This window comes from Magallana gigas, chromosome 2 (assembly GCF_963853765.1).
Source record: "Magallana gigas chromosome 2, xbMagGiga1.1, whole genome shotgun sequence".
Taxonomy (NCBI): Eukaryota; Metazoa; Mollusca; class Bivalvia; order Ostreida; family Ostreidae; genus Magallana; species Magallana gigas.
Window position 1 is genome coordinate 29,120,430 of NC_088854.1, and position 23,864 is coordinate 29,144,293.

Below are 23,864 nucleotides of genomic sequence, written 5' to 3' on the forward strand. Positions count from 1 at the left end.
TTCAAGTACCCCATCTGCAAAAAATTTGCTTTCCGTTATTTATTTTTCCAAACATAATTTGACACATGTAATCTGACTGTTTTAACAAGCCGCAAAAACAGGTACAAAGTAAACGAATTAAAAATACCAAAAAATGTTTCATTTGAATAGTTTACCTCACTGATCACAAAATATGAAAAAAAATGACTGCTACACACCTACTTTGCTATAATTATTGCTACTAGTGTATGTCAAATTTTTATAGTACTCAATTTCAAATAGGCATAACTGTTAAGTTGGTTTGAAAAAGTGTGACGCATATTGTAAAATATTTTTACATGGAAAAACAAACAAAAAACAAAGCAAAACAAAACAAAACAACAAAGAAAAAACAAACAAACAAAAACATTTTAAATAGCAAGGAAAACCCTTACCACAAAATTGTAGAAAAATTCAAAAACAAAACAATGAATTAAAAACATGACATCGTGTGTATTCAATGTACTTACACAAAATTCGAACTCATTATGTTTTATCAAACACTGGTTTCTTCACGATAGCCTCAAAAAATATTGGCAGCTATCGTTATAAGCTAATTCTACATCTTGCCACCGCACACTTTAAATAAGAAATTTTTTTTAGAAGTGACCTCATGAACTAATGGTACCAATTTTAATTAAAAAAAAAAATGCTTAATAAATAAAATCAACAATAAATCATCAGCCATAAACAAAGGGAAAAAATGGAAAATTAATTACAAAAATATAAAATCAAAAAAAAAAGAACAAAAAAGAACAAAAACACCCCAACAATTTACAGTGTTCTGCGCGGTTATTGTGACGAAGACGATTATGATGATGTTAACGATAGAGCTTAACCTCAACAAGTAAAAAAAAAAAACCAAACTCGTTAAAAAAAATAATCAACAAATTAAAAACGACCTATTACTTATACATATACATGTGTATCTACTTACAGCAAAATGAAGTTACATGTAAAATTAGATTTTTGTTTTGTTTCAGACAAACTGGTGTACTAACTTCTTATAATACCGTATTTTCTATATATAATTACATGTATTAACAAATGGTTGTCATGCAAACTTATATTCAAATGATGTTACATGACAATTTCAACAGTTGTACACAGTAGCAAAACGGATATAACTAATTTCTAAGGATTAATATTTATAATTGCTCTATGATATCTAGGCAAAGTCTAAACAGTTGTATAAGAATGTTGCCTAAAAGACCCATTTCATGAACGTACGGTTACTGAATCTACGCGGGGCCTAATTACTTGTAAAACATGTGTTATTTACCTGGAGTGACCAGGGTCCATCGAAATGCTAATTGCTAAACACGATGACATACACGGAACATAAAAAATATTGAACATATACTACTTTGATGCATTTAATACGTATATTGCTACATATTATGTCTTACATTGTGTGTGTGTGTGTATATATATATATATATATATATATATATATATATATATATATATATATATATATATATATATATATATATAATGTATTCTTTGTATCTGATGAGCAATTTGGCTGAAGGAATAAATAAACTAAACTTTTAAAACTAATTGGAAAAATAAATCTATCGGTTTAAAACTCGATTACAAATAAATTCGTTTTATCTAAATATTTTTCTTGGTTTGACCTATATAATTTATTTGAGAGAAAAGTTACGATTATGATTTAAGTTCTTTGAACTGTCATCACTATCATTATATAGAACTCTTTAAAAAATAGTTTTATCTCGGAAGTTTTATAACTATCTGATATTATAAATAATATTTTTTGATGTAATGTTATTCTGTCTGTCTGGTCAAATCGTCTTCAATTTTTCTCGCGGCAATGGGTGAACTTTAAACTAACTAGATTTTTTTACCTATCTAAACTTTACCTTTCTAAACTACTAGATATTTCTTACAGTGATTGTTCGTACGGTATGTACTACTTATATAATAAAAACTATTGGTTTAACAAAATTGTTCAAGTCAACGAGAATGCATGATCGATCGACATCCTTCGAGGAAATTCAGGGCGGTTTTTATGTCGTAAAAGAAAAGCTTGTACTTATTCTACAGAAACGTTTCCTTTTTCCTACGTGTCCTTCTATCTCATCATAATCCTTAAATTTCCTCGTATTCATTTCCAAAAACTAATATTTTTTATGTATGTAGTTTTGGACAAATTTCTCTTCGTGATGCGATCATGCAGTGTTAAAGAACCGATTTATTTCCAATCGAATGTTAATAATTATATTCAATTGCAAAGAAATAAAAAAAAAAAAACTACAAAATATTTGCGGTGGATAAAAGGGGGGTGATGCTCTTAATTGAACCGTTAATTGCTATCAACACACCCGGTCTCGGTGTCCAGCTGACACGCTTGACCAAATCTGTCAATCAGGACTCTGGTATTGTTTCTTGTTTGATTGACAAGCGGTATGTTATTGATCTCGATCCAGGTGAATTTTCAGGAGGTGGCTTAAAATTGGGGTTTCTGTTTCTTAAAAATGTTGTATATTTCCTTGATCTCAGCAAGACATCACTTACAATTCTTTTTCACGTATCTTACGTTCTTTGGTTGGGTTATTTCAGTGTATTCGCTATATGTCGGGTTTTCGCCTACAAATATAATATTTCAATGTGCAATTTCTGAAAAGATTGTGACAAGGAAAAACAAATGGTAAGTTTAAAATGAAATAAGGCGTGCCGGATTTTCGTGACTATTTTAGATTGTATAAAGAGCTCTGTAAATATATTTGGAAAACACTGAAATTTTGAAATAAAAATATATTGATTTTTCCTCATGAAATAATAGTTTATAGCTATATATTTACTTTTACTTCCCCCCCCCCCCTATCAAATTGTATTGATTTATTTGAGTGATATTTACGCATAAAACAGAAGACCCAATCACCAAATCTGGTGCGTATGAATACAGTCTTCCTTTAGTATTTCTCGAAGATCATGACTGACTCTCCTAGCGACTTCAAGCCAGATCACGACCTGATATACTTACGCTGATTAATATTTCACTGATGTAGACATATTTTAACAGTAAAATGAATTCAATTTATTAGTTTTTAGTATACCAAAAGTAAATTTATCAAATTACAGAATAAAAGATATAATTCCCTTATAACTTATCAAATCCATGTGCACTATTTTTGTCAGCATGATTCGTCTCTTCCAAGAAGAAATGTTAAAAAACGTAAATATAACCATTGAATCATTTTTTTTTTTTGAAAAATGTGGTCTCATAACTGCAACGGTGTGTGCAACAAATGTTCATAACGCGCTAGCGCGCGTCATTGAATTTGTATACACACCGTTGCAGTTATGAGACCACATCTTTCACAAAAAAAATGATTCAATGCTTAAACAAATCAGTTTTAAAAAATTAAGGTAGATCTTATGGGTGATTTGTTGACCGCCAAACCTTCTATGTCAAGAGATACATCTGTATTGGCGACAGTTTGATCGACAAATAAAAATATAGCGTTATAATGTACTGTCTGATAAAAGAAAACCTGATCAAAAATTGGTCTAAATGTCTTGTTTTGTAGAATATTCATTGATATAAAAAAAACTATAAAAACGAAGCATACTGTTGGACAAGTATATCAAAATTAATATGAAAAATAACCAACCTTGGTTGCGTTGTTCCTTTAGTTTCTGGATATCAATATCATCCACTCTCGCATATTCACCCCCTTCCGAGGAACTTTTTAATTAAAAAGATAAGAAAGAAAGATGCACTCAAGAATACAAATATCTTAAAAGAAAAATACATACAAAAACACAGCTTAGAGTCTCAAATGCATGATATACATGCACATGAGTGCTGATTTAAACTAATGGTAGTATTTGTTCATTGTGGCCAAGATTTGCTGCTATAAAGCAATCACATGGAAAGGAATGTGCGTCCAAACATAATTCAAAATTCGAAACTACATTACACTTCAACAAAATTTCTTATGAAGATGTATATCCTATCCTATCCCTCTTCTATATAAAAATATAAACAATTTTGATATTATTGTATAAGTAAAAACTGATAGGTACATATTAAGTACATAAAGCAATATTTTAAATATAATTTGAGTTGAAAAATGAATACAAAATTTTAAACATGCAGAAAAAGTATGCATAATTATAAAACACTTTGATTTGGATTAAACAATTTAGAAAAGTTATTCAATAGATTTAAGATTTAGGATTTTTGACTTAAAGATTAAATAATGTAATGTTAATAAGATAACACGGGTTATCTCCAGACCAATGGAAAATAGAAGAACACGTAACATGTAACATTAGTTGTAAAGATACTCACGTTGTTGCACAGCTTGCTATATATGATTTGAGTATAAGTAAGTAAGTAAGTAATTGTTTATTATAGTGACATTGTGCATGGCATTTATATCATACAAAGTATATATGTCAAATAATCGTAATTTGCACCCGGCCCCTTGGACCTATAAGTCACTTTATACAACTTTAACTTTATTTATTTATTTTCGTGTTCCATCATTAACTCGGGAAGGGGGGTTAACGCACAAGAAATCAATCATCCTGTGAATTTATGGGTTTAAACTTATCGCTTCCTCAAATAACTATTTCTTTTAATCCTTTTCAAACTATTTTTGCCTATAGAGAACTTGTTTCAGGGGTCATATTTCGACAAACTTATCTTAAAATCTTCAGGATCTATGAGAATGCCAAGAGTGTTATTTTTTTTTTTTAAATAGAAATACTCTGACGCTTCATTTAAAAAAAAATTCATTCAAAAGGTGACAGACAACAGACAATTTAATAAAAAATGCTCAATTTAGTTTATTGAACTTCTGGACAAATGGAGAAAATTTCCATAAAGTACTGCGTTTTACAAAAGAACTTAAAACCAAATTAATGAATGTTTATTAATCACAAACAAATCAGTATTTTATTGTAATAGTTGTAAATAAATAGGTGTAAATAAATGGTTTGATATAAATTTTGTTCATCAAAGACCGTTCCATGAGACTGAAAATATTTACGACTTTGTCGTAAGTTCTTTGTAAAAGGCAGTAAAGTTTAAAATTAAACAATATACTTACGCGATTCTGGCAGGAGTGACGTCATACACTTTGGTGTGAGGTAAGTATTAAACGAACGAGATTCACTGAAAACAACGATTTGTGTATATTTCAGATATGCGTGTTTTTTTTGTTTTTTTTTTAGAAAAACAAGTTATGAAAACAAGAGGACACTTTGTTTTGAGAATGGCTTAAAGAGAAAGGCAAGAACTAGAGTAAACTAGAACAGGCAAAAACTACTTGAATCATCACGGGATGTTTACATCTACATTGTACCTTTCAGAATATCCACTGCTGACCGGAGCTAAAAATAATTGACATAACTTTATAAAAAATAATTCATCAATGCCTTCCTCCAATAAAATTTAAATAAAAAAAAACCACGGCAGAACATATGAAAAAGAGTCATAGGAATCATACCGCAAGATATTCTTTGCACTGGGTGGTCGTCTCTTCCCAAAAGAGACGCTTGTCTGTAAGCATATTAAATAAGAAAAAGAGTGATTTATGAACACCGAAAGACATTGCTACTTCATTACAAATGTCTTCTAAAATAAGACAGAGGACCTTTTTTCAAATAATTTTTTTTTTAAATTTAGTGTTAAGTAACAAATTTTATATGCGGATTCGATGGACATACATGTACGAAGACAAACTGGGACTAATAATGATTAAGTGTTTGAAATTCAATACAAATGACATGGAAAAATAGAGAAAAGACAACTCACCTTCTGTATTTTTTCAAAGCTATAAAAAAGAAAAAGAAAGATGTGTTAAATGTTTTCTTTATGACAAAGAAAGAATTAAATTTCAAGACTTTCAACAATCAACATTATAAAACAAATGGCAAATATAACTGCTGAATGTTGCATTTGTCGGTCGATGAAATAATATAATTGAAATGAATTAGAGACACAACGAACGCTTGGAAAACTTACATCGTTTATGTCGATACCTGAGAACCAGAACAAGCACAAAAATCCCTATAACAACTACAATGATGATGGAGAGAATAACACCAACGTTAAATCCCGACTTGGACTTCCGATTGCTTGAAACTGACAATGACATATAAATACATAATTGATGTAGTTGGTAGTATGCATATATCGCTGAAAACGATGATTACAATTTTAAAGATATACATCGAGATCAGAGTGATACAATCGGTGAGCTTACCCGCCAATGTTTTTGGAGAGTCCTGTGTCATTTTGATTTTGAACGTAGAAGAGCAATTTTTGCCTACACCATTTACTGTGCATATTTGAATGATGTTTGATTTCGAAGAAAGGTTCGTCAAATAGTATGAATAAATTTCAGAATTTGTTCCCGGATATTTAAACAGTTTGTCTTCTCCAACACTGTTTTTTACATGGACAGTGTAATGTTTGTCCAAATCCGGAACTTCAGCCTCCCATTCAAGTTGAGCTGATGTTTCATACTCCTTAAAATATATGTGGTATGGTTTACTGGGAAAATCTGCAAATGAAATTATTCAAATATATTTTGAGTGGAAATTAAGCATTCTTTACATAAATGTTGCCTACAAAACTATGTCCTCATTTTGCTTACCCTGGCCTTCAACGAAGAAGGTGTAATTCGATGTACCTAACGCGTTTTCTGCGATCATTTCATACGTTGTGTTGAACCAATCTTTTACTGTTCCAAAGTCCATGTCAGCGGTATATCCATTCACATAAACCGATTTATTGTACACGTTTATTGATAACAAGGCGGATTTCAATGATACGTTGAACGAGGGACTGATTTGACCATCCTTAGGTTTAATCTGTACAGTTATTGCCGGGTTTCCAACATATTGGAAAGTTATATGGAATGCTTTTCCAATTTCTCCATAGTAATACGTTTTCATTTGAATGAGTTTTGGAATACCTACATACAAAAAATAATTTTGATTTAGACGAAATGTCAATCGAGGAATATGTGAACTACCAAATCATAGTACCATTAGTTGTGCTCCGAAGTAAATATATGATTTTTTGAGAAATTAACACATTTATAAATCAATGTACAATTTGAAACTCAATATGCTCTTAAACAACAAATGTATACTTGTTATAAAAACATTCATTCATTTTCGTTTTAGCCAATTTAAAGAAAAAGATCGGTGACATTAGCATATGCAAATAACCTATATTTGGTTGGGTTAAAGATTGGTCTTACTTTTTACAATCAGATCGATCGAAGCAGCCTTTTCAACATTCCCTTCCAAATCATTTACACCATTTCCAACTTTACAAACGTAACTTCCAGCATCAAACAAAGAAATCTAAAATTCAAATAAAAAATCTATATAAAAACCACAGCTTGCCACCAATTTGAAAATAAAATTTTAGACAAGAATAAAAAAATATAACAAGAAAATTCTTCTTACCGATGGTAAAGATAATAAGAATGTTGAGCTTGCAGGGTCTAAGCGAGAGATACCGATATCTGAAGTCAGGTTTCTGACAGTACGATTTCCTACCCAATGTTGCCAATACATGGCAATAAAGTTAGAGGGAACTCCATGACTCTGTATCGTACAACTAAAATTAACTAGGGTCGATCCTTCGTTTACCTCTACCATCTTGCCACCCGGAACCAGAGTTGGGGGATCTTGTTTTAGAAAATAAAAGCAAAAACGACCATACTAATTATGTAAAAAATACCAAACTGTTAATTGTTTTTAATTTATCCAGATATATGTACTCAAATTTTAAAGAGCTTTTGAATGACATTTAGATACATGGCATATATATTAAAATCATAACTATAAGTAAAAGCGAAAGAAAATTAATCTAACATTTCAAAAAGAAAATTTCATATTGAACTACATGCGATAAAAACTTACATTCAACGACCAAGATGAATGATTCAGAGGCAGTATAAACTCCTTTGAAATTGACTGTTGCACTACAGGTATAATTCCCTGCCGCTGTCCTGGAGACATTCTTTATACTAAGGGTTAAAGGCCCATTTGAATTCTGCGTCCACATTATTACTTCATTTTCTCGCTGCCACGTGACGTTAGAAATCGGTGCACCAGAAAATGTACAAGGAATGATGACTTCAGAGCCCTCAGTGTAAACGTACGTCATATTTCCTAGCGACACGGTTGGAATATCTGTTTAACACAAAAGATATATCTCACAATAAAATGTATTTTTTGATTGGCAAAGTGATATTATGCACGACAAGTTTAGGTAAACAATAACTATTCTTTAGAGAGGTTCGCTCCTTAGGTTTTGGATAGCCATTTTGGGTCACATCTAGTTTGAAAATTCTGTATCACATATCATTTTTAGTAGTATATACATATTTTACATTTTTACATTTACATTTTCATTACATTTTTACAGAGTTAAGTGAAGGACTATATTTTGTGGCGGAAGGTTTTCAAGAAGGAAATAAACAATTTTCATAACTCACTAGTTTTAGAGTATTGTTACTTTAGCTTCCTAATTTTCAGAGCAGACCAAACTTCTAGATAGTTTGTGTATTACGATATATTCATGATGTTCTAAAAAACATAATTAAACAATATTTTAATATTTCTATCGATATATTTTGGCATATTTAGCTTATATTTCATAGAAGTTAAGAAAAAAGTGAACTCCAATTTAGGGCTAAAATTAGCTTATTTTATGCTATATCTCAATTTTTTGAGATTTGACCCTACTTTTTTTTACTTTTAAATGAGACATTAAATGTATGTCTATTTGTATGACAAATGACATTAATATATTTTTTTCATTTGCGTTATAATTTGATTACTCCAAACTTTTGTAACGTTTGTTGTTGTGTTCATTATGTACTGGCCTTTTAAGTCACAAGTAAAGCAAGAATTTTAAACTTTGACTTATATTTTCCTTTTTAGTCACTACTTGTGTTCAACTTCATACTGTATTAAAATCATAACTAAAAAATAGTTCGAACTATTTTAAAATTTTTAAAAATATTTTTAAATATTTGTTTGATTTCTTCAAATTATCAATTTCCATGTCAAATTTTAGCAAAAATTTCTGTTTTGGGTCCCATATTTCCAAAATATGGCATGTGACATGGGTCACAAAAAAAATAAATGAACATTTTATGTGCCCATCTTTATATCCAAGTGGTTTTCTGAAAATTGACATTACTATTATTTCTGGTGCCAACTTCCTTAATTAAGAAATAAACAGCATGTTAAAAATGATACCCACCGGGTTATGAACTTGGTTGATCACGTGAACAAAACTTGTGAAGCCGGAAGGGCTTCTCAGAAAATTTGATCACGTACCAACCAAGTTCATATCACGGTAAACGTTTGAACAATGCTGTTTATTACTTATAATTGGTTCAGAATTATTAACATAACTGTATATCTATGTTAACAATAAAGCAACCGTCGACGATAAACATTTAAAAATATTTCCCACAGAAATAAAAATTTCTGCAATTCTTTAAGTTTGTATAAGAAAACATATTTGCAAATGTAAATATGTAAAATTCAACCCGATTATCATGATTCTAAATGGGAAGAAGGTTTTGTGTCATTAAACTTCAACACTTTATATTTCTTATCTCTAGATACGATCGATCACAGATTGCAACAGATAAGTGGTAAGAACTGATATGGACACGAAAAATAAAATATTATTCATATTAAGAATAGCAAACCTGGTTGTAAATCAATAGTTGTGCCGCCGAATTGTTCCTTAGTGGAGTTTCCATCTTTATAAGTACACTCCCATGTTTTGTTGTCTTCTGGTCGAAGAATCCCGAGGGTAAAAGTGTTTCCATGGCAACTAACGGTGTACTGATCTGCTTTGCTTCGCGAGACCTTACAATCACCTCCACTGAATAAGGCAAACTTGAAGCCAGTTTCGTGTTTTATTTGGAAGTGAATATACTTCCATGTTACAGGCAACGTACAGTTGAAGTAAACTGGATTGCCATAGACCCCTCGAACCGTTGGTGATGGTTCAATACTGAACGACATATCTAAATGGATAAAAATAAGCCTATGAAGATGTGAAGATTGGAAATCCATCTAATAAATATTAAAGCAATTAAAAAGGTGTTTAATTTATAATAAGAGCACACGATGAAACATCAAACAAAAGTTCTTCATTTATAAAAAGAATTATAGCAAATATTTTTCATATATAATAGTACTTTTTTTCTTTTCCAGTCCTGTATATTTAGATGTCTATAAGTTTTTTTTTCGTTGTGATGGTCAGCTCGAGTGGTTAAATAAACATTGCTTACTCTCCAAACTTTAGAGCATAATTCGTTGTTATGACAGAAACCCATATTGGTCAAATGATAATGAACTACTCAAGATTTTTTGAATCAGACATATCGTGTTCAAAGTGTATTTTAAACAATTCTGCTATTTACATGGACAGTCTCCAATTAAAGTAAATAAATATGCATACACACTTTTATTAAACATTTGAGTTGATAAAGGCGGTTATATATGATATATTAATTATAAAATATGGACGATGAAAAGGAAATGTATGATATTATGCAAGGAATGTTACAATTTGTATCAATAATTCACTATCATGAGTATCAAAATATAATATCATATCATATTCTACAATCAACTTAAATATATGAACTACCCGGTATTTTTATACATTATCAAGATAGGAAGTAAGGCCCTCTGATGGTATCAACAGGATCCATCACGATGTCAAGTGGGCGACGCTGTTCAGGTATAAGGATCAGGGATTGGGTAATAAAAAGAAGTATTTGTAATTGAATGTAATTAATTACATTTTTTTAAAGGATGCTTATAATGATAAGGACATGTCTATTTTAATTCTAAGTCATTTGTTAACGACATAATGATTGTGATTGTTTCCCGTTGCTAATGATTGCTTTATATACAATATATAATTCAATTCATTTATTTCAATCTCAACACCATTGCACAATGGTACACAGAGACTATAATGATACAATATGTGGTATTTCTTACTAATTAACAATGCACGCGTAAGAGAGAGAGAGAGAGAGAGAGAGAGAGAGAGAGAGCGAGAGCGAGAGAGAGAGAGAATATATTTTTTATATTTTTATTTCATATTTTTATAGAAAGAATATTGAATGTGTTTTAAAAATGTTATCAAAATACTATAACATGCAGCAATTAGTACTTACAAACATATTCCGGAAAAAGAAGGAGAAGGAATGAAAATAAACTCATATTTTCTGTAAAGGAAAAAAATAGTTTCTGTTTACAAACAAAATATCATGTAAGAAATACAAGTATTTTATCTATAGTATGTTTTTTTTAAGGTTATATGATGTACTTCAAAATTTAAATTTTTTTCAAAATATTGAAGTAAAAACCCGCCTTGCCAAGCAATTTAGTTCTTGAAAGTGGTCATCATCGGAACACAAGGGTCCTTTATCCGTTACAACAGTCGTTAAAAGCAGTGTAACGGATAGGAAGAAATCTCATGGGTTCCGAAGTTGGAAAGTGGTTCACAAACCCTATACCATATTGCAACATCCCCATAATAAGAAAGTGGAGCGCGACAAATTGTCAAAAAAAAGATAACTTTTCTATGCGATTGAAAAGGTTTGGATTCTGAGACCATTACTTAAAATATTAAATTTCCTCTCAAAGTGTGTATCATACACAAAGATGCATATATTTTTTACTACGACTGCGGTATAGGGGATGCCTTGAAAAAAGCCCCCCCCCCCCCCCCACACGATTTGTGCATGGAATTGTAACTAAAGGCAGATACCGAAATGTATACACCTATCACTATCATTTGAAGGGTCCAATGACATAAACAAAGAAAAGACCTAAGGTAAGTTACATTGTAGATATTGGGTATTTTGAATATTTTAAAAAAATATATATCTCTGCAGGCCTGTTAAATTTTCAAACGCGAACGCATGATAAAATGATCACAGTTATTAATATTATTGTGAATTTTTTTTATCCATTGTTCTCAGTTTATAGTTCTAGGGACAGACCTTTTTGAAGACGGAGAGGTCGAGTGTAGGACTCTTCGAAATCCAGGATGTTTAAGTGCCTGTAGGCTTAAAATCACCATTGCTTTTCAATCCTTTCGGTTGTCTTTAATTTTTTTTATCTGACCATCCGATTAATAAATGGAACTGTACAAGAACATTTGCCTATCTGTCAGTTTGAGTTTATCCCCAGTCTGAACGTTTGTCAGTTGTGACTTTTATGTCTTGCGTTTTACATCTAATATATCTGGTTTTGTCTTAGCATGTTTGTACTTTTGTAAATTACACACACACACACACAAAATTTAAAAAAGAATTTAAAATATATAGTGACTAAAAAACATATATAATAGTTATTGTTGAAATTTTAGCGATTACACCCAAAGCCTGTTTTTTGCATTTCAAATGTCTGACAGCATGCGTAGGAAAAATATGTTTACTTACTTCGTTATAATACCAATCGTGTGACAGGGTCAGGGTTTATGAATCAAGAGATGCAGATTTCTGCTTAAAAGGAAGTAAAAATAAAAGTGCCGCAATTTTATATCTTTCAACCATCTCCTGTCATCTGTATCGAATTTAGAAAGGAGAGGGTAAAGTTTACATCCTTATTTTTTTTTTCAGCTCAGTAATCTACAGTGAGTTAGCAAGTGACTTTGTTATGGAGGCGTACTGTGTTTATTAAGATAACAAGTGAAAATACTCATGTGTTTAGATTCTGGGGGAAAAAACCATTTGCAACTTTACCTCCAATAGCACATCGCATTTGCGTTCATAATCTTTGTGTAAATTTGACTTTTGCCAGTTGAATATGTTTTACATTGATTAAATAATCTAATTAGAAATTCCGGATTTAATACAATGCAAAATTAGTACATCTAGAAGGGTTTTGAAGTACATGTGTTGTGTATGTTTTTTTCTACAATAAGTTATAAATATGACACTACATAATATCCCTTGTTTTTTTTTGACATCACACCCAGTATCAGCCTGAAATGTATTATTTTACAAGCATATCTATGTCTTAGGTTAACGAATATCGTATACATGTAGCTGTATTTTTACGCAGTGAAATTTTTGTGTTTTGATTTCGATAAAGTTATCATGTTATTGTATCTCGAGTCCTTCATTCCTCTTTATCATAAAATGAATTAGAAATATTAAATTACCTTTCTCTATCAGTCTTTGTTCTCATGAGCGATGGAAGTTTTGATCTATTTGACCGACGATTCAATAACTGAAAACCAAATTCCGGTATCTTTTTTTTTAATCAATCGTAAAAACCCGAATAAAGAACAAATAAAGGCGTAAATCTATGACATATTACCATGTAATTATTTTTTATGATTAAGGAATCATTTCAATTAAGGTGCACAAAAAATACACGAACAACCAAATTAGCGAAATGGTTAAAGTTTAGTTTGTTTTATACAAAAATAAATGGTACATGTACATGAGGAGCATGCTGAATATTACGACTACATTATTATATACACTTTCTTGAAGTAACTGTACAAAACACGATGCAGAGATATAACGTTATATAAAAAATGTGTTAAAATTGAGAGAATAAAACAACACAGAAGACATGGAGGAAAGACTATTCGACATTGCATACTACATGTAATGTTTTAATTATATGTAATTTGTAGTTAACACAAGTGCACAAAATTTAATTACATTTGCTGATGTACATGCATAATCTTGCTTCTAAATAATTTTTTATAAAGTTCCATGGCTTCATATTCCTGGATATTATGAAATTAATCAGCAGTATATCCCAAATAAAAATAAGCAAGCTTAATATTTAATATTTTCCACTCTCTGTTGGAATAAAGGTGGGTTGTTTCAAGATTTTATCTAAAAAGTTTAAAAGGCAGTTTATTTATGTTTTTTATTACCAAATGTAGTCTTAAAAGTTCTTCATATATCACCAAAGGGATTTTTGGTTTCGTAATCTTTGTTTAACAGCTGCTGAAGTCCAGTCAACGGTTAAGGTAAATTTATTCATTTAGGAGAACCTCATGCACGGATCCAGGTTATTTTCCAGGGCAATGGGGGTCCATTAATCTGTCCCTGAGAGAGAGAGAGAGAGAGAGAGAGAGAGAGAGAGAGAGAGAGAGAGAGAAAGAGAGAGAGAGAGAGAGTTTATATTAATATACAAGATCATAGATCCCGACAATGTCGTCTTTGTCATCTAAAGAATCTGATTCATGTATCACCAAAGCTACTTTAGAGCGATTTCTGTTGACCGCCAAGTGGCCACCATTTTTTAATTTCATAATGGGGGTGAAGGTCTGGGTGTAAAAGTCCATAAACTGTACGGCTGAAGTCGTTGAGATCAAGATTCCAGCCTTCAGGACCGCCAATCCCTCGATTACCGCTTTCCATGACGGAACTTTCACTTTCCATTTCTTCTTGTCACTACTAAGGGGGTTGATGCATTTAATCTGGTCGTTTCCGAAATTCAGAACTCGATAGAATACGTCTTGAGTTGCTGGATTGACAGCCAGCGAGCGTTCGACAGATACGTTGATCTTTCTTATCTCGGTGTAATTACTACTGTATACAGATATGTATTCTTTGGCGTCGTTTTCCTTCCAAATAACAAATATGTTAGTATCTGTTGACGTTAGACCGAAGCATTTGCCTTTGTGGTTATTTATCCAACCATTGGGAACCGTAGACAGGTCACGCAACGACAGTATGTTGACACTGTGTTCCTTTGGTAAAGCAACAGCTATATCACCGGAAGGAGCCTGGGTGACGTCATAGGGTTTATGACCAAGCTTTCTAAACATAACCAAAACATTCATGTCATCATAGACTTTAACCGCGCCATTGGATTTATCGGACAAAACAACATAACCATTTTCAAGAAAACAAACTCCAGAAATTGTAGCAGCATCTGTCTCATTCATATATCTTGGATGGATGTTGGATAGAAACTTAAGTTGCTTCGGTGGTCCATCTGGAGCTGATAAAAATGATGTCAGGCTATCTGGAATCTGCCTTGGCTCAGGATTAACTTGTTGATATGGATGAACAAATTCGGGACGACCCATTGAGAGCTCTTGGTATGGGTCCTGGTAAGGTTGTCCGTGAAGGTGACCATATGGAGATGCCGTTGGTCCACCAGAAAGACCAATTGCTTCAATGCCTTGTTGTACGGGCTGCACTGAAGGTTGGCACTTAGCCCCCGTGTGAAAGTCGGGTGAAGGTTTATCAACCCTTTGCGTTGATGTCATTGGATGAAGAGGAGGTGTTGGTCCTAGTACCCCCCTTGCTTCATGACCTTGAAAGATATCTCCATAATTTGGAAGGCTGGTGAAATCAGAATACGCAGGTGCTGTTGGTGGAATTATTTGGTACGCCTCATGTTCATCTGTTAGCTGCTGTTTTTCTGGCGCCTTTTCGTTTTGAATCAAGTTGGACAAAGAGACATTGCCAATACGTCTAGGCTGTAAAATCGCCTGCTCCAAGCCCTCAGATATTTGAAATTTCATAAGATAAGGCGGGGCTTCCATTCTCAAGAAATCATCTGCCATTTTGCTTAATGTTGTAATTTGTGGCTCTTTCTCCATGGCGGTCAGTTTTGACACCAAACAAGAACGTAAAGCATCGTTTTGTGTATTTTCAACTTCTTCAACATCAGAGCGAATATTTTGATAACAGTCAAATTTACTTTGATATTCTCGCAGCTGAGCTGCTTGTTTCTGATAGCCATTGTCAATATCTTGCAAGGACCGTTTCTCCATACTGTCAATCATTTCACGAAAAAGACGACATCTGTCCTTCACCAACTCTTCAGATGTATGTTTCTCTTTCCCCAACATGTACAGTTGGCATTTGATAAGTTCACAAACTCTTGAAACAGATGCTACGAAGTCTTGTAGAGGAATACTACAATCAAACTGCTGGCAAGATTTGTGCTCGACGATACTACACCCCGAGCAGATCCGCCTCTTGTGCGTTACGCACTCTCGGTCGAGGGGCAACTTGTGTATGGAACAAGTCGCAGATTCACTCACATCAGACATCTGGAAAATAAATACACATATCTTAAACTACACTGTTCATTTTGCACGATAATGATGAGCTTTCATTCAGCAGCTTTACACATTATATTCGTGTTTGTAGGCAAATAGAGTTGTCTTTCCTTCACCCCTATATTCATATTGGGAAGAAAAACTTCGATAATAATGCATCTGGCATACTTTGATATAAAATTTATTGCCGACACACCAGTTTACAACCTCATAATACTATACAGCATAATGGTTAAATATATAGGAGCCTACTGAATCGATATCTATTCGGATTTTTCCAAAGATTTGTATATTATAAGACCGTGGAGCGAAGAGTAGCTTTGACAATAATTATTGATACCTTGTCTATGACGAATCTCATAAAATGCACGACGGACTAAAGATAAAGGAACACTTGCTCATCCCGATAAGCACATAAATAATAAACTGTTGAATGTTGAATAAATTATAATATTATTTATGTTTTGATTATTTTGGGAAAACAGCATTTCGATCCCGATGTAAATTTAACTGGGATCTAACTCTAACACGCTTCCTCCGATAAATAACTTAATTCAATGATATCTAAATTCCTCTATTCAATGATAGTAATGAAATAGCTAGTAAAGGAACTTTTATTTATATTTTTAAATTGTATAAAAAGAAATTTTAAACCATTTGGAGTTTATCCTAAGGCATCTGCCTAAGTCAAGGGTTTCTGATCCGCTCCGCTACTCACAGACCCTAGGATAGCGGAGCGAATCGGAAATCCTTGACTTGGGAAGGTTTGTCTATGGATGGATACTTGTACTACACTAACATTATATAACAGAACACCAACATAACAATGATATTTCTCCTCTTAATTTTTTTCCCAGTATTTACATGTAAAGACTGATGTAAGATTTTGATTTTAAAAAAATAAATGCATACGATACGTGTACATCATTTAATAAACCTCCATATTTATAAAAATTAAAAATCGCAATTTGAATTAATTTCTTTTAAAAGAATTATTGCATAAATGATACTATTGAGGAAATTTAAATCATAAATCTATATGCATCCCAACAATAGTGGTTTTTGCCTCTGAATAATTTGTGAATAAAAAAAACAACTCACCGGTAATATGTGTACCGGACCATTTCTGAACTTGGTATTTTAGAAATGAATCATCGTGAAAAAAAAATGATTAGGTTGGTCCTGTTAAATAAATGGTTTAGTACATGAAAAAAAAGAAGACAAAAACATCAAAAATTTCAACCTCAAAAATCCTTAAAAAACAGAGCAACACGGACCTCTATAAAGACAGAGGTAGGATCAGGTGCCAAGGAAGAGTGAGCATCCTCTGCTGACCGGTCACACCCGCCGTCTGCTCTTTGTCGTAATAAAAAAAAAAAACCCAGAAAAGTCCCTTGACAATTAGGTGAATAATTATGGTCTAACAATTAGCATGAAAAAACGTCAGTCAGCATGTGCGTTGTATCGACCATAAAACTTACGAAAAGATGACTTCAAACGAGACTTTTGATAATCCTGTTTTATCAACTTTTATCAACTTGAGCACACCCTTGCGTATCAAATTAACTGAGAAACAAAACACCATATGCAGGTGATGAAGGTATATTGCGATATAATTAAGTAAAGTTGACACAATAGAAAAATTGAAGCCATGTTTTATTTACATTTTATTTTAGTAATTCCTAAATGTTTGATGTTGAATCTTCTTAAACACACTGAGTGCTAAGCACGATATATAAATAAAAGCCCTAAATGGGCTTACGCAAATTTTTTTCGATTGAAAAAATAGTTCTTACTCTCTGAGTAGTCAAAGAAAATTTTGTTAAATCACATTTTTGTGTAAAAATTCTGCAGCATAATCTTATTTTTCAACTCAGAAAATATCGTTGACGAGGGGGCCTTCATTTATTACGAATGGCCACTCATTGTATTTTGATAATTATAATCAACGAAGCTTTTAAATCAATCAGTATACTGAGTAGTTTTGCGATAAAGGAATATTATGCGAACACGGGTAAATACCAATCGCAACTCCTTGTGCCTTTTCGACAGAGCTCGGAAAAATAACATCACTGGATGTCAGAATTTTATACAAAATGGAGTCATTTCCCATGCATAAGTTTAAGTATCTTCTAATCTTCTATGTCTCTTCTGTGGTATATTTTAGGTTATATATCATTAAATTTTGATAAAGTCAAGCTCACCCATTAACAGATTAAAATGTTCTGTATTTTTATCAAATTTAAAAAAGGGGGTTGGGGGGTGTCATGGATGCCTAAATAAATACATTAGAAGTTGTTTTCCCGCTTGTCAGAAAGACCCGAGATGTTGCGATTAGATAAAACACGAGAAAAAAGGAGTTACAGTATTGTATCTTTTAGCTCTTAAGCGAACGTGCTTATGGCCCCACTAAACACTGTATGATTTCGACCAGCTGACTTCCGTTTTAATTATGTTGTGCTATGACATACTAACCGTATCCTTATTCGGTTGTTACAGTCTTCCTGTGCTGTTGTGATGTCTGCGTTGAGTGGGTTGTACTTTACACGTCCTTATACAAGCAAGATTCTTGATTGCATCAAAGTGTCCGACTTCCCTGAATTTATTTTCTGTACTGCTGATTTTGCAAGCTCGTCTGTGTTCAACATTTCTTTTTGTCAACTTTAACACCCTGTTTTGTCCACAGCCGCTTGTTTGAAGCTAACTCCATTTGTATAATAACAACTCGTGCGTTTTATAATTACACTTTGTTACGAACTATTGCTACGTAGTCAAACGCCAGTGGTTTTGTGTCCCTGTTTAATATCTCAGCCAACTTTTTGTTTCTGCGCATGTTCTATTAAAATTGACTGAGTATTTCTGTTGTAAATATTACTTCTTGCGAGTAAGAATCCCATATTTCTTTCTATTACATGTACCTGTCCATTAACAGGTATATAACCAAAATAATTAATGTACCATGTACTCTATTTTTAGGAGTCCGATATTGTATAAGCATCTCTGATTGTTTTATCACGTTAATTTCATGCTTTTTACCAAAAGATTGTTTGTGCTCTGAAGCAACACCAGCTGTTTTTTTTATTTGACCATGTGTCTTACTGAGATCAGCTGAACATCTGATTATTTCTTTTAACCCCCGCCCCAAGGAAAACAGGAAAACACAATCATCTTCCTACACAACAAAACCAAGTATAGAAAATTAACAGCACTAATCAGTACGGGAAGGAAACAAGTAGATTTCGTTACCTCTTAAAATCATTGTCGTAAAGTGAATATCTCTACACGCAGAAGTACATCTCAACAAGTCATACAGTTTTCAAGATTGTCATTCGTTTTAATTCTATAATTTGTCATTTACAATTATAATTATGCAATTTTGGGTACACGTCGTACGTAGTTGTACGTACTCGAAATTTTATATAAATGTGGAGGACGAAGTAGCGTCTTTTCTTCAGTGATACATTAAGGTGAACGTAAATTGTATCAAACTAAATCACAAATGTAAAGACTTTTACAGTTTTTTTGTTTATTTTGTATCTTTAAATTTCTTGCACAAAAAATGTAGATCTTTAAAATAATCGGTTTTGTTAATTTGTTTAAAAGAAAGTGAAGGATTCGTATAAAAGAATCCATTTTTGATAATCGTACAAAGTTGTTTTACACTGGAATTTATTCCTCTAAACGTAGAATCAAGAGTAAGAAATGTTTGAAATGAATATTAAATGAATATATTTGATGAATGCATGCCACACACATCAACATCATACGTTAACACCAGTTATTGCTTTATTTTGTCTTAATATATAGATTGCTTACTCGGTGATTTTGGAGCAAAGGAAAAGTTCAAAATGTTATTAATAATCTATATTCACTTTTCAGAGATCAAAAAGACCCATCATTTATTAGACTCAGGACGAACGTGTTGGAGAAAAGCTTCGAATTCTTTGATCGACGTTGTCTTACAGTTTGCCCGAAACTTATCCAGTAGTAAATAAAAGAGACTTTAAAAAAGTGGTGCGTTTGCATCACGTGATCAAACGAGCTTCCCTAAAAATTCTGAAAAATGTCGTAACCATCATACTTTTAAAAGAATCCTTCCTGCTCGTAGTAGCAATGAATTTAATTAAGCTAATAGTCTTTAAAAGCGAAGATTTGTTAGGATATATGGGGAAGGTAGGGGCATGAGACATGTATTTTAGCGGTTATTAAACTAGATAAGACTGAGCAATATTTAACTTGTCGAATAAAAAAAACAAAAACAAAAAAACAAAGTAAGCATGGAAGTATGAAAAGTTGCTATGTTACATGTAACGACCCTTACAAGTAAAATACAAAAAAAGTTCACGTTTAATTTTGAGACACGTTTGAATGAATCTTATTTTTTAATAAATGTAACCGGATACAAAAATGCCCTTTTTTAAAACCAAAGTTATTTACAATTTAAATAAGTAATAGTTGTTATTACTTATTTAAATTGTAAATCACTTTGGTTTTAAAAAAGGCCGTTGCTATGGAGCTAAGCAAATTTGAACGATAGTCTTCTCTGATACATATATTTCATTCGCAAAAACATTAAAGAAGATCTATTAAGAATGATACTAAGCGTAGTATATAACTTCAATTTCAATCCTAATTTCTTTAAATTCATATCAATTTTTTACATCCTCAAAAAAAGTGGGGGGGGGGGGGGGGGGGGGGGGGGCAACTCCATGATAATTCAATTTTTTATATGTTAATTTTTAAAAATTACTTGCTGCGAGAAAAAGTGAGGGGGGGGGGCAGGCCTGATATATATATATATATATATATATATATATATATATATATATATATATATATATATATATATATATATATATATATATATATATATATATATATATATATATATATATATATATATATATAGAAAACAGTATTATTTTAAATTTTTCTACAATCAATTACAAAATGATCCCACAATAAAAATACGAATTTCGATACACAAATTATAATTTTTTTCCACTTTTCAAATGTTATTTGTGCAAAACTGGTATTTGCAATGCACCCTAATAGAGCCAAATATTGGATTTCGGTATCTTGCAAATCAAAAGAAACATATTCAAATACATCTAAAATATCTAATAAATCTTCCAAAATTTTGTCTCTCTCATTTATAAAAAACGAACAATTGAGCATTATATAAATAGTGCCTGTTTGGGAGGGTAACAGTTGAAATTGACACCCCGAGAACACCATTGTCAACCGACGCGAAGCGGAGGTTGACAATGGTTTTCGAGGGGTGTTAATTTCAACTGTTATCCTCCCAAACAGGCACTATTTATTTTGTTATACTGAATGTCTGAATTTTTAAGAAAATTTTACTACTTTCATATAGGAATAACGTGAATTCTACAGCGAACCGTACGCGCATAATTTTCGCGCATGTAAATTTTTTTAATGTTACCCGTTTCTAAGTGCGTTGCTAACGCTGAGGGTAATAGAAAGGATTATGAACTGCGTCTTAACCAATCAGATTTCAGTATTTAACATGAAAGTATAACAAAATGTGCATGTTAAAATTGTTTTCCATTCTTTTACAGTGGTTACACAATTTGGGAACCGTTTTCATAGACAATAATGCAATAAAATGATTAAAATATTTTCTCAGACCAGGCCCCGCCGTCACCAATTTTCCTCAAGTCAATACTCAGCCTCAAATCTGAGGTTTGACCTCAAATTTATGCACGTTTCTTTAAAGGATTTGAGTTGAGGAATGAGTTGAGGGATTTGAAAATTTTGGTGACGGTGGAGCCTGGGTTTTCTTTAACAATAAAAGATAAGTGATAAAAGAAACCAATTATCTTGAATTCAGTACTATAAAATTCAAAATCTATATTGCTAAGCTTTGTAAATTTTTCTGAGATTTTATCAAATCAGTACTTGTATTCGTTAGGTCATTAAGAGTTGTGGTGTCAAGGTCAAACACTTTCAGAGGTACCACCCAAAGCGAAAGTGTTTTACACAAACATAATCTATGACCTTGACCTTTGATTTCAAAATCTTACCTTTGACTTCAAAATCAATGAGGGTTTTCTTGAGGTCATATTCTGTGTAGATGTAAAAGTTAATTGCAAAATGGAAAATGCTTTTTGAGATAGTGTTTGAGAAAGTGTGGCCACACAGACGGAATGACAGTCGAACGGACGGACGGACGGACAGACAGACAGACAGACGGACAGAAAGACAGACAGACAGACAGACAGACAGACCCAAAGCAATACCCCACTTCATTAAAAGCGGGAAAAATAACCCCGAAAATACACTCATCTTGTCTCCTTAACAATTGAAACCAAATGTCACCACTAGATATTTTTTCACTGGTAGGAACGAGTTCGATTTGCTAACACTTGAAACCATTGCCGTGATGTATATATCTTTACACGAAGAAGTACATTACAACAAGTCATAAAATTTATGAGATTGTCAGATGCTTTATTCTATGATGTATCATTTATGCAAATTTAGGCACAATGAGAGAAGTGCATGTTCATATAAACATATAGAAGACGTGCGTACGTCTCTTCCCCAAGATATGCATTTATAGAATGCATTATGAATTACAATAAAGGAAAGTTTTATCAAATAAATTATTGAAAACTAAAAATTTACGATTTATTGTACCTTTATTTTCTTTTTCAGAAATGCTCACTCAATCTTGAATTTGACAGTTTGTTAAAAGGAAGTAAAGTATTTGCGTTAAAGATGAAGCTTTTAAAAATTGCACAAAGTTGTTTTGTAATGAAATATATTTTTACAGACATGAACAGAATGATCAACGGTAAGGAACGATTCGAAAGTGCAATGTACATTTGTATATTTGACCAACAGAGGCCCCGCTCCTCCGTGAAGGTTGACAACTACCTGTGCTTCAGTTCGGTAGACAGCGTGCCTGCCTGATTACAAGGAATAGAAATAAGAGATTTTCTATAAAAATCAATTCATATTCACTACGTGAGAGATCAGTAGAGCCTTGTCGTACATGTATTTTTAGACACATATAACGAAACTTCCTTGACTGTACTTAACTCACTTAGTTTACCTGAAAATATACTACATGTAGTAGATGAAATCAGTTTTGAAGAATTTATGCATTCTCCCATAATAATCAAGCTATCTCTGCCCAGACACTAAGAATTTTACAAATGTTATACTTTAAAGAATCTCTTTCCTGCTCGTTTACCATGAACTCAATAAAGCTGTTAAATGCTAAGAAGAAGCGATTTTTGTCTCTCAGTTGATTCGATACGCAAGGGCATGCTCTTCGTATGAACAGTTTCTAAGACGAAGCAAGCTACTGACAAACAAGTTGATAAAACAGGACTATCAACAGTCTTGTTTGAAGTCATCTTTTCGTAAGTTCAATGGTCGATACTACGACCTTGTCAGCAAATACAATCTTTCACTGGGTCGCATGCTGACTGACGTTTTTCACACTAATTGTTAGACTATAATTAATCACTAATTGTCTACGGACTTTTCCGATTTTTTCCCCGACTACGATAAAGAGCACACGGCGGGTGTGACCGGTGTCGTATAATTTAAGGTCCGCCTTGTAAAATGGTCCGGGGCGGACCCTTAATGTTAACATTTAAGGTCCGCCTTTGCACTAAAACGGTCCGGCCCGTATAAGAAAAGGTCCGCCTAACATAAAAGGTCCGGGTATATTTTTAATTTGTTACTATATATTTTTTTTCAATTTCGACTATTT

General features: G+C 32.4%; 2 protein-coding genes across 2 annotated transcripts; both read right to left on the minus strand.

Moving 5' to 3' along the window:
- Positions 1-24: 24 nt before the first annotated feature.
- On the minus strand, positions 25-12,590 carry LOC105339031 (neural cell adhesion molecule 2). The gene is made up of 16 exons (XM_011444433.4): positions 12,510-12,590; positions 11,238-11,288; positions 9,747-10,070; positions 7,939-8,211; positions 7,480-7,703; positions 7,269-7,374; positions 6,657-6,977; positions 6,264-6,563; positions 6,023-6,142; positions 5,813-5,831; positions 5,505-5,557; positions 5,361-5,388; positions 5,106-5,170; positions 4,343-4,358; positions 3,660-3,733; positions 25-2,631 (listed from the first exon to the last, which is right to left on the minus strand). The coding sequence occupies exons 2-16, from the start codon at positions 11,281-11,283 to the stop codon at positions 2,552-2,554; spliced, it is 2,049 nt and encodes a 682-aa protein (XP_011442735.3). The 5' UTR covers positions 11,284-11,288; positions 12,510-12,590; the 3' UTR covers positions 25-2,551.
- A 1,270-nt stretch (positions 12,591-13,860) lies between these two features.
- On the minus strand, positions 13,861-16,603 carry LOC105339032 (uncharacterized). The gene is made up of 2 exons (XM_011444434.4): positions 16,455-16,603; positions 13,861-16,105 (listed from the first exon to the last, which is right to left on the minus strand). Exons 1-2 carry the CDS (start codon positions 16,473-16,475, stop codon positions 14,219-14,221), a joined length of 1,908 nt encoding a protein of 635 aa, XP_011442736.3. The 5' UTR covers positions 16,476-16,603; the 3' UTR covers positions 13,861-14,218.
- Positions 16,604-23,864: the final 7,261 nt, after the last annotated feature.